Source organism: Pecten maximus, chromosome 3, assembly GCF_902652985.1.
Source record: "Pecten maximus chromosome 3, xPecMax1.1, whole genome shotgun sequence".
NCBI classification, from domain to species: domain Eukaryota; kingdom Metazoa; phylum Mollusca; class Bivalvia; order Pectinida; family Pectinidae; genus Pecten; species Pecten maximus.
The window spans coordinates 30,641,432-30,654,125 of NC_047017.1; the positions used below are offsets into that span (position 1 = coordinate 30,641,432).

Consider the following 12,694-nt stretch of genomic DNA (forward strand, 5'->3'; position numbering starts at 1 on the left):
GTAAAACATCAACACTAGTTGGCCATTTTTTCTGCCATTTTATCAGTAAAACATCAACACTAGTCGGCCATTTTTCTGCCATTACCAGTAAAACATCAACACTAGTTGGCCATTTTTCTGTCATTACCAGTACAACAATCAACACTAGTCGGCCATTTTTTCTGCCATTTAACCAGTAAAACATCAACACTAGTCGGCCATTTTTCTGTCATTACCAGTAAAACAATCAACACTAGTCGGCCATTTTTTCTGCCATTTAACCAGTAAAACATCAACACTAGTTGGCCATTTTTTCTGCCATTTTATCAGTAAAACATCAACACTAGTCGGCCATTTTTCTGTCATTATCAGTAAAACATCAACACTAGTCGGCCATTTTTCTGTCATTACCAGTAAAACAATCAACACTAGTCGGCCATTTTTTCTGCCATTTAACCAGTAAAACATCAACACTAGTCGGCCATTTTTCTGTCATTACCAGTAAAACATCAACACTAGTCGGCCATTTTTCTGTCATTACCAGTAAAACAGTCAACACTAGTCGGCCATTTTTCTGTCATTACCAGTAAACCATCAACACTAGTCGGCCATTTTTCTGTCATTAGTAGTTTACCAGTAAAACATCAACACTAGTCGGCCATTTTTCTGTCATTACCAGGGAAAGCATGTTCTACTTACTCCTCCTGTTGTATCAATGCTAGCTGGCCATTTTTCTCTATGTAGGAGCCCCTCTTCCAGATCAAAGAGTCTTCTGAGTAACCATGAAGCCTCACCTGGATATCAAATGTTTTTCATTTATATGTTAATATAATCAACTTTTAACTTCTAAGAAAATTTATGAAATAAAAGTCCAGAGCCCCACTTGATTTGCACTCTTCTCGGAAGAGAAGCCTTCTAAGAAGATCGCATTCCGTTATATGTAAATCGAGTAAACCGGGAGAATATAACCCAAAACAAACAATTTTTTTCAGTTTTCCCACACACTATGACACAAACATGTGCATGTATATGTTATAAATCCTTCTCTAGTGAAACTCATCACTCGCACACTTAAACATGGTCGCCGCCATCTTGGAAGATAAATCTTCCAGCTTCGAGACGGAAGAGGTAGAAGATCTTCCAGAAGCAGAAGAGCTACAAATCGAGTGACCGGAAGATATATTCTAGAAGGAGAAGAGTGCAAATTGATTGGGGCTCTGACAACAGACATTCTTATACTATTTAGAATTACTGACTCAGTTGATTAATATGTAAATTCTTTTTAGAAAAAAAAAATTACCAGACAAACAGATGATTACAACATAATGCTCTATTCAGTAAGGTAAGATGTAGGATATGTTTTCTAATTTAACAGAAGTATGCTATGAAACAGACAAATCGACAAGTTTCAGTTATATTCCCTCCATTTTCTGCAGGATTTATACATACTTATCATCATCATTATATAGATAGTACCTGTACAATATAACCGAAACCGAAGGATTATTTCTACAGGGAAAACACCAGAAAATTATTTTTTACAGGTAAGTGTAGAACTATATACCTGTCCCCTGTTAAACAAGCCAGCAGGCAGGTAATCAAACTTGTACACCATCTTCATCTCAAATATTTCCTCGTCCTTGCTGATGTCTGGCCACATGAACTGAAATCATTGGTTGAATTGAAATAATTAAGACAATTAACCCAACATTATTTAAATACATGTTGAGAATTGAATTATTTACAGAATATTTATGATTACATCTCAGACACCCTAATTAGATATTGAAACATAAAATTTTAAATGAATAATGTATACAGTAATAATACACTTTCATTTAATTGTTGTAATTACAGCAAAGTTTCAATTATTTCTAAGTACAAATGACCAAAATATACACAAAAAGAAAATTATCTAATATTTATCATGGTAAGCTAAATATAACCCCCTTCCATTTAGGGTAGATTGTTATTTGCGGAATTAGTGAAATTCACAAAGCTCTGGTTCTTACATCTGGTCATTTTATAGGAGGAGATACGGTACAATGTAAACATTGATATTTACATCTGGTCGTTTTATAGGAGGAGATACGGTACAATGTAAACATTGATATTTACATCTGGTCGTTTTATAGGAGGAGATACGGTACAATGTAAACATTGATATTTACATCTGGTCGTTTTATAGGGGGAGATACGGTACAATGTAAACATTGATATTTACATCTGGTCGTTTTATAGGGGGAGATACGGTACAATGTAAACATTGATACTTACATCTGGTCGTTTTATAGGAGGAGATACGGTACAATGTAAACATTGATATTTACATCTGGTCGTTTTATAGGAGGAGATACGGTACAATGTAAACATTGATATTTACATCTGGTCGTTTTATAGGAGGAGATACGGTTTAATGTAAACATTGATACTTACATCTGGTCGTTTCTCTGGGAGAAGACAGGGCACAATGTTACAATTCTCCCCTTCTAGTTGAAAGGTGAGGTCAAACTCCTCAGTGAGTCGGAGTAACCAGTCAGCCATTTTGTGATATTCTGACCAAACAGTGTCAATGCTGGAATGCATCAATCTCCCATCCTGAAAAAAAATTACCAAAAGAGGCCTAAAATATGCACGGATTGCTCATTAAAATTGCAAATAACTGGATCAGTAACAAAACAGATAATCAAATGATGAAGAGGAGCACACATACACACACCTGTATCATAAAGGAACATACATGTACCTGTATGAAGGAACACACACATGCCACACCTGTATGAAGGAACACACACATGTCATACCTGTATGATGAGGAACACACATATGTCACACCTGTATGACGAAGGAACACACATGTCACACCTGTATGATGAGGAACACACACATGTCACACCTGTATGACAAAGGAACACACACGTCACACCTGTATGATGAAGGAACACACACATGTCACACCTGTATGATAAAGGAACACACACGTCACACATGTATGATGATGTTACACACACATATCAGTATGATGAAGGAACACACACATACCTGTATGACCTCTTGTTTGACTGATACCACACAGGCCATAACGTCTACGATCCACTGAGGGTTGATCACCACATGGCCCCGGAGATACTCAGTAGGGAAGTACTGCACCGACCCAAGATCATGAAGAAACTGGATTGCTTGTGATATCTGGTGAAAACAAAAAAAGGGTGAAGATTTTTACTGGAAATATCACCAATGTCAAATGGAAAAGAATAGCTGGCCTTATATTAACATATATAGCAGACCTGTGAAAAAAGTGACAGAGATCAGATCTGCATGGCACAATTTACTGTGATTTTTTATGGAATGACATGTTTTTCAATTCAATTCCTCAAGATTAGTCTTGAATCAAGTACTGCTTGTTACCCATAATGTGCACTTCATAGGAAATAAAAGGCTTTGTTCCTGTAACATATTCTCCTGTAGAACAGTGTATACAAGTCCCCACATGTCATGTCCTCCAGTCCCAGACTTAATCACACCCACCAGTCTCCACATGTCATGTCCACCAGTCCAGACTAAATATTACTCACCAGTCTCCACACGTCATGTCCTCCAGTCCAGACTAAATATTACCCACCAGTCTCCACATGTCATGTCCTCCAGTCCCAGACTAAATATCACCCACCAGTCTCCACATATTATGTCCTCCAGTCCCAGACTAAATAACACTCACCAGTCTCCACATGTCATGTCCTCCAGTCCCAGACTAAATATCACTCACAAGTATACACATGTAATGTCCACCAGTCCCAGACTAATTAACACTCACCAGTCTCCACATGTCATGTCCTCCAGTCCCAGACTAAATATCACCCACCAGTCTCCACATGTCATGTCCTCCAGTCCAGACTAAATATCACCCACCAGTCTCCACATGTCATGTCCTCCAGTCCCAGACTAAATAACACAAACCAGTCTCCACATGTCATGTCCTCCAGTCCCAGACTAAATAACACCCACCAGTCTCCACATGTCATGTCCTCCAGTCCCAGACTAAATAACACTCACCAGTCTCCACATGTCATGTCCTCCAGTCCCAGACTAAATAACACTCACCAGTCTCCACATGTCATGTCCTCCAGTCCCAGACTAAATAACACCCACCAGTCTCCACATGTCATGCCCTCCAGTCCCAGACTAAATAACACTCACCAGTCTCCACATGTCATGTCCTCAAGTCCCAGACTAAATATCACCCACCAGTCTCCACATGTCATGTCCTCCAGTCCCAGACTAAATAACACTCACCAGTCTCCACATGTTATGTCCTCCAGTCCCAGACTAAATAACACTCACCAGTCTCCACATGTCATGTCCTCCAGTCCCAGACTAAATATCACCCACCAGTCTCCACATGTTATGTCCTCCAGTCCCAGACTAAATAACACTCACCAGTCTCCACATGTCATGTCCTCCAGTCCCAGACTAAATAACACTCACCAGTCTCCACATGTCATGTCCTCCAGTCCCAGACTAAATAACACTCACCAGTCTCCACATGTCATGTCCTCCAGTCCAGACTAAATATCACCCACCAGTCTCCACATGTCATGTCCTCCAGTCCCAGACTAAATAACACCCACCAGTCTCCACATGTCATGTCCTCCAGTCCCAGACTAAATATCACCCACCAGTCTCCACATGTAATGTCCTCCAGTCCCAGACTAAATAACACCCACCAGTCTCCACATGTCATGTCCTCCAGCCCCAGACTAAATAACACCCAACCAGTCTCCACATGTCATGTCCTCCAGCCCCAGACTAAATAACACCAACCAGTCTCCACATGTCATGTCCTCCAGTCCCAGACTAAATAACACTCACCAGTCTCCACATGTCATGTCCTCCAGTCCCAGACTAAATAACACTCACCAGTCTCCACATGTCATGTCCTCCAGTCCCAGACTAAATAACACTCACCAGTCTCCACATGTCATGTCCTCCAGTCCCAGACTAAATATCACCCACCAGTCTCCACATGTCATGTCCTCCAGTCCCAGACTAAATAACACTCACCAGTCTCCACATGTTATGTCCTCCAGTCCCAGACTAAATAACACTCACCAGTCTCGTCCTCCAGTCCCAGACTAAATATCACCCACCAGTCTCCACATGTCATGTCCTCCAGTCTCAGACTAAATAACACTCACCAGTCTCCACATGTCATGTCCTCCAGTCTCAGACTAAATAACACTCACCAGTCTCCACATGTCATGTCCTCCAGTCTCAGACTAAATATCACCCACCAGTCTCCACATGTCATGTCCTCCAGTCCAGACTAAATAACACTCACCAGTCTCCACATGTAATGTCCTCCAGTCCCAGACTAAATAAGACTCAACAGTCTCCACATGTCATGTCATCCAGTCCAGACTAAATAACACAAACCAGTCTCCACATGTCATGTCCTCCAGCCCCAGACTAAATATCACCCACCAGTCTCCACATGTCATGTCCTCCAGTCTCAGACTAAATAACACTCACCAGTCTCCACATGTCATGTCCTCCAGTCACAGACTAAATAACACTCACCAGTCTCCACATGTCATGTCCTCCAGTCACAGACTAAATATCACCCACCAGTCTCCACATGTAATGTCCTCCAGTCCCAGACTTAATCACACCCACCAGTCTCCACATATTATGTCCTCCAGTCCCAGACTAAATATCACCCACCAGTCTCCACATGTAATGTCCTCCAGCCCCAGACTAGATAAGACTCAAGAGTCTCCACATGTCATGTCCTCCAGTCCCAGACTAAATAACACTCACCAGTCTCCACATGTCATGTCCTCCAGTCCAGTTACATACCATGGTACTTTACTTTGTTTGTATTTCGCGCTCAAAGACTTGTACGTGAACCGGATGTGTGACCGTATATATGACAAAGGACATTCCAGAACGTGCGGTGTAAACACGTCAACATGCAGGTGTAGCGGCACAACACCGCGGCTACTTACTCATTTATTGGACATAAATACGCAAACTACAGCTTGCGGTGAGTACCGTACATACAAACCCAATTGTATATATTGTTTATTACTGTTGTTGACATGCTGTGTAGATAAACAGCAAGGTATTATAGTTGTCTATTTATAGATACCCACCCGGTATGTTGCACGGGTGTATACAGGTGTGCTTAGCGTATTGTATATTTATTAATAGGGTATTATACGACATGTACAGTTATATAGATGATATTTTAGAGATATACCAAGCATATAGCATTATATACATATTAGTTAATGTCTACATAGTCTGAATTACGGGTGGTCATTGTTATATGCTCACATGTAACGTGAGTGCATGTCAGTGTAGTAAATATTAAGGCGTCGTGTGTCATACTTTCCGTAATTTAAGGTGTAGTCATTTTATTGCACATATGTTTTATATTAGTCAATATAACGGTTGTAAATAGGTTAGGTTAGTTGGGCCATAATTATTTAGTAGTATATTTGTATTATATTTTAGTTTAACCCATTGGTGAGGATAGACCATAATGTGGTGTGGATGATCCTGGAAGGATCATGGTCAGAACAGTGTCTTGACAGGGACATATGCCAGACCGATGTGTGGTGGAGCGAGATGGCCTGGGTACTGTGGTTGCGACTCACAGCCAGAACCTTGATAGACAGCCATGAATGGTATTCTTTGCTGGCAATATAGAACTGTTCGTGTTGAGGCTTGATGGTGCCCGTCTTGTGAGGGAGAACTGGGTTCTTGTTGACACTTCATGGTGGAAATCTGCCCACCAGTGTAGACTATTTAGGTGACCTCATAGACAGTGATGGAAATTTGCCCATTCCTAGAGTGAACCATTTATTTGTGATATATGTTCTTATTAAATGTGTGAAAGTGAGTGTGGATGTGCAGTTGTTCATAGTGTATATTGTAATTAAATGTTGTAAATAATGTAAATACAGTGTGTTGTGTTTCTATCTCTGCACCAGATTGGACAATATGCTCATCCCGTTACAATTTTGGTGGCAGCGGTGGGATAGTGTGATTGTTTAATTCCGTGAAGGGTTTGTAATGCACACATATATGTCTGCCTTTAGAGACCTGATATCATTAGGTAAGGAAATGGGTTTGTCAGGTTTACCGCTCGTTGAGTTTGTACGCGGGGAACAAGACAGAGAACGCGATGAACGTCAACTTCAACGTGAATCGACTAAACAAGAGGAAGATAGACGACGGCACGAGCGTGAACTCCAATCAGAGAAGGAAAAGATAGTTCTCCAACGAGAACTCGAGAAGGAGCGTGAAGAAAGGGCCATAGAGGAACATCGTAGGAGAATTGAAATTCTCACTTTAGAAGGGAAATTTAACACTAAGTCTGAGGGAGACAGTCATATTTCATCGATGCGTGGTCCTAAGCTTACTCCGTTTGATGAAGATAAGGACAACATGGACTCTTATCTACAACGGTATGAACGGTACGCGACAACGCAACGTTGGGACAGGTCGCTTCATTGGGCTACTAACCTCAGTGTTCTTCTCAAGGGACGCGCCTTGGACGTGTTTTCGCGTTTACCGAGGGAACAATCGTTAGACTACGATATACTCAAAGCGGCGCTCCTCAAGCGATTTGATATGACTGAGGACGGTTTTAGGAAACGGTTCAGGACAGGTAGGCCAGAGTCTGGAGAAACATTTACACAGTTTGCAGTAAGACTGGAGAGTTATTTTGTTAGATGGCTTGAGATGGGTCGTACTGATAAGAGCTTTGATGCACTTAAAGACTTGATGGTTAGGGATCAGTTTCTACAGGCTTGTGGTAACGAACTGACGCTTTTCTTAAAAGAGCGTATCCCTTCGTCGATTCAGGAAATGTCGAGATTGGCCGACCAATATGCCGAGGCCAGAGGTAACCCTACTAACTTAGTTCGTCCTAAGATTGGGAAAAGTTCATCGCAACGAAATCCAAAGCGCGATCATTCGGATACTGCGAGAGAAACATCTAGTGCTAACTCAAGGGACAGTGTGAGGCAGTGCTACGTGTGCAAAAGTACTGAACATCTCGCGAACAAGTGTCCGAAAAAGGGGTCTAAGAATCGCGTGATGTCTATTACGGGTAAACCAACCAAGAATGTATCTGTAGGTAGGAAACAGAGGAGGAAGGAGATCAAGCAGGAGGTTTCTGTTGATGTGGAGGTAGATGATGGGGAAAGTCGTTTACAAGATGGGACTCACATGAATGTATCTTGTAACGTCCCGGCTCCGACACCTTGTAAGATGCCAGTTGTGGAAGGCGTAGTTGGGAGTCAACGAGTTTCCGTCCTGAGAGACACTGGTTGTTCAGGTGTGGTGGTTAAAAGAAGTCTCGTGACTGAGGATTAGATGACTGGCGAGGTTCGTGCATGCACTCTTGCAGATGGCAGTTCTTTGAAAGTACCTACTGCCACAGTAGTTGTGGATACACCATATTATGTTGGACATGTAGTTGCCTGGTGCATGGAAACCCCAGTCTACGACCTTATCCTTGGTAACATAGACGGTGCTAGAGCCCCAGATGAACCAGATTCAAGTTGGAATCAGAGGATGGCTGATATAGCAGTTGTTGAGACCAGAGCTCAGAGGAAACTTAAGGAACGACCTTATCGTACCCTCAAGGTACCAGCGGCTTTGAAGGAGGTTCAACCATCTGATATAGAAACAGCTCAACATGAAGATGATAGTCTTGTCAAGATTAGAGACATGGTTTCAAGTGATGAGGTAAAGGAAAGACGTGATGGTAGAAAATCGAGATTCTTCAAGCATCGCGGTCTGATATACAGAGAGTACCAAAGCCCAGCAGTAGCAAACGGGAGAACGTTTAAGCAACTCGTAGTTCCTACAAAGTATCGTGAGAATGTACTTCGCTTGGCTCATGAGTCAATGATGTCGGGTCATCTAGGAGCAAAACGGACTAGCGACCGAATCATGATGGAGTTCTTCTGGCCAGTGGTTAACGCCGACGTAACCAGGTTTTGTCGGTCTTGCGACGTCTGCCAGAGGACGTTCCCGAAAGGACGCGTATCGAAAGTTCCTCTAGGAACGATGCCCCTTATCGACATACCGTTTCAACGTGTCGCCATTGACATCATAGGACCTCTTCAACCAGCCACTGATCGCGGTAATAGATACATCTTAACCATTGTTGATTATGCGACGCGATATCCAGAGGCTATAGCTCTGAGGGGAATAGAGACTGAGCGAGTGGCTGAAGCGTTGGTTGATGTGTACAGTAGAGTGGGCATTCCGCGGGAAGTATTGACCGACCAGGGTAGCCAATTCACATCGGAACTTATGCGTGAAGTGAGTCGTCTTTTATCCATTCGACAGTTAACAACCATTCCGTATCACCCAATGTGCAACGGCCTTGTAGAACGTTTCAATGGTACCCTGAAACAGATGCTCAAAAGAATGTGTTCAGAAAGACCCAAAGACTGGGATAAGTACCTCAATGCTTTACTATTTTCCTACCGAGAGGTACCCCAAGAAAGTCTTGGATTTTCGCCTTTTGAACTGTTGTTTGGTAGAACTGTGCGCGGGCCGATGATGATTTTGCGCGAGCTTTGGACCAAGGACGTTCCTGATACCGATGTCAAGACTACATACCAGTATGTCGTCGATTTGAAAGAGAGACTTGAGGAAACTTGTAAACTAGCGCAAGAGCAGTTGAAATCTGCTAAGTCCCGACAGGCCAAGTATTACAACCGGAAGGCAAAGGATGTGATCATGGAACCAGGACAGAAGGTACTAATTCTTTTACCTACCAAACGCAACAAATTACTGATGCAATGGAGAGGGCCCTACACCATTGAGGAGAGAAGGGGAACAATGGATTATAGGGTGAATGTCGACGGGAAGGTCAAGACCTTACATGCGAACTTACTCCGTCATTATGTGGAACGCATGAACACGCAATCGTCAGCCGTGGTAACAGAACCTGGTGTTCTATCTGTAGTGTGCGCGTCAATCGTCACAGATGACACGGGAAGCGACAACGAGGATGTCTCTGAAAGACAGTTAGAGACGACACCCAGTCCAATCAGAAAGGAATCAGTTGATGATGTGAAGGTTTCTGATCAGCTAGATCAGACACAACGACGTCAGATAAGAGACATTCTTAGTAACTACTCTGATGTACTAACTGATGTTCCGGGGAAAACAACATTAGTCGAGCATGAAATCAGGCTTACCACTGATGATCCAGTTAGAGTGAAAGGTCGAGTTCTTCCTTTCCATATGAAAGAAACCATTCGCAGGGAGATGGATCAGATGTTAACTATGGGGGTAATCAAACCTTCGGAATCTCCATATGCGGCTCCAGTAGTCATCGTCAAAAAGAAGGATGGATCGAATCGCTTCTGCATCGATTATCGTCAAATCAACAGAGTCAACGTATTCGATGCTGAACCTATGCCTAATGCCGAAGACATCTTTTCACGATTGGCTGGTCATAGGTATTTTTCACGTTTGGATCTGAGCAAGGGGTATTGGCAGGTGCCAATGGCAAAGACATCCAAGCCAAAGACAGCCTTCACTACACCAGTTGGATTGTTCCAATTCACTGTGATGCCTTTCGGCTTGGTAAATGCCCCTGCAACTTTCTGTCGCCTGATGAGAAAGCTTCTCTATGGAATGTCAAATATAGAGAGTTTCATTGACGATATCCTCATCTATACACAAACTTGGGAGCACCACGAGCAAATTCTTCGCGAACTGTTCGACCGTCTACGGAAATCTGGCATCACTGCAAAGCCGTCAAAGTGTGCACGTGGATATCAAAGCCTGGGTTGTCTGGGTCACGTGGTCGGAGACCAGCGGTTGTTACCGAATCCAGACAAGGTTAAGGCGATTCTCGAAGCACCACGACCAGAAACCAAATCACAAGTTCGATCATTCATCGGGTTATCTGGATTCTATCGCAAGTTCATCGCAAACTTTGCTGCTATCTCGGTTCCATTAACGGACCTTACAAAGAAAGGCCAACCCAACAAGGTGATCTGGAAAGAACCCAAGAGAAAGCCTTCACTACTTTGAAAAAGATGCTGTCTTCAAGCCCAATCCTTAAGCTTGCTGATCTCGAAGCCGATTTCACTCTTAGAACAGACGCTTCGGATACGGGAATCGGTGCTGTCCTTCTACAGGAGGAATCTGGTGACCTACTTCCTGTTGCGTATGCAAGCAGAAAGCTAAAGGGAGCAGAGAAAGCTTATTCTGTTGTCGAGAAGGAATGCTTGGCGGTCATCTGGGGAATTTCAAAATTCGAGCGATATCTTTACGGACGCGAATTCATCATCGAAACTGACCACCAGCCGTTGGTTTATTTGAATAAACTGAAAGGAACTAACTCACGGCTGATGCGGTGGGCATTGCTTATGCAGCCATATAGGTTTCGGATACGCGCTATTCGCGGGAAGGACAATGTTGGTGCAGACTGTCTCAGTCATTTGTAAGAAACCTAAGATTTCGCATGTGTGCTCAAGTGACATATGTAATTTCGTCAAGCGTGGACAAAGACTCTAGCTATCAAACTGACTATGCTATGTATGTGTTGAAATGAAATTCTCAAAATTTCATTCTTCTAGTGGGGGCGTGTGTTACATACCATGGTTCTTTACTTTGTTTGTATTTCGCGCCTAAAGACTTGTACGTGAACCGGATGTGTGATCGGATATATGACAAAGGACATTCCAGAACGTGCGGTGTAAACACGTCAACATGCAGGTGTAGCGGCACAACACCGCGGCTATTTACTTATTTGTGGGACATAAATACGCAAACTACCGCTTGCAGTGAGTACCGTACATACAAACCCAATTGTATATATTGTTTATTACTGTTGTTGACATGCTGTGTAGATAAACAGCAAGGTATTATAGTTGTCTATTTATAGATACCCACCCGGTATGTTGCACGGGTGTATACAGGTGTGCTTAGCGTATTGTATATTTATTAATAGGGTATTATACGACATGTACAGTTATATAGATGATATTTTAGAGATATACCAAGCATATAGCATTATATACATATTAGTTAATGTCTACATAGTCTGAATTACGGGTGGTCATTGTTATATGCTCACATGTAACGTGAGTGCATGTCAGTGTAGTAAATATTAAGGCGTCGTGTGTCATACTTTCCGTAATTTAAGGTGTAGTCATTTTATTGCACATATGTTTTATATTAGTCAATATAACGGTTGTAAATAGGTTAGGTTAGTTGGGCCATAATTATTTAGTAGTATATTTGTATTATATTTTAGTTTAACCCATTGGTGAGGATAGACCATAATGTGGTGTGGATGATCCTGGAAGGATCATGGTCAGAACAGTGTCTTGACAGGGACATATGCCAGACCGATGTGTGGTGGAGCGAGATGGCCTGGGTACTGTGGTTGCGACTCACAGCCAGAACCTTGATAGACAGCCATGAATGGTATTCTTTGCTGGCAATATAGAACTGTTCGTGTTGAGGCTTGATGGTGCCCGTCTTGTGAGGGAGAACTGGGTTCTTGTTGACACTTCATGGTGGAAATCTGCCCACCAGTGTAGACTATTTAGGTGACCTCATAGACAGTGATGGAAATCTGCCCATTCCTAGAGTGAACCATTTATTTGTGATATATGTTCTTATTAAATGCGTGAAAGTGAGTGTGGATGTGCAGTTGTTCATAGTG

The 12,694-nt window shown here is 42.5% G+C and overlaps 1 protein-coding gene and 1 long non-coding RNA gene across 2 annotated transcripts in view; one reads left to right on the forward strand and one right to left on the reverse strand.

The window, feature by feature from the left end:
• LOC117323872 (probable serine/threonine-protein kinase pats1) overlaps positions 1 to 12,694 on the reverse strand; it is a 36,864-nt gene that overhangs the window by 10,287 nt on the left and 13,883 nt on the right. Inside the window, exons 11-14 of the mRNA XM_033879376.1 lie at positions 3,022 to 3,168; positions 2,416 to 2,577; positions 1,544 to 1,642; positions 679 to 773 (exon numbers count right to left, since the gene is read on the reverse strand). Of these exons, the coding sequence (XP_033735267.1) occupies positions 679 to 773; positions 1,544 to 1,642; positions 2,416 to 2,577; positions 3,022 to 3,168 (503 nt within the window). The remainder of the gene's footprint in view (positions 1 to 678; positions 774 to 1,543; positions 1,643 to 2,415; positions 2,578 to 3,021; positions 3,169 to 12,694) is intronic.
• On the forward strand, positions 5,873 to 6,942 carry LOC117323881. Its single transcript, XR_004531845.1, has 2 exons — positions 5,873 to 6,022; positions 6,496 to 6,942. It is a non-coding gene; the product is annotated as an uncharacterized LOC117323881 (long non-coding RNA).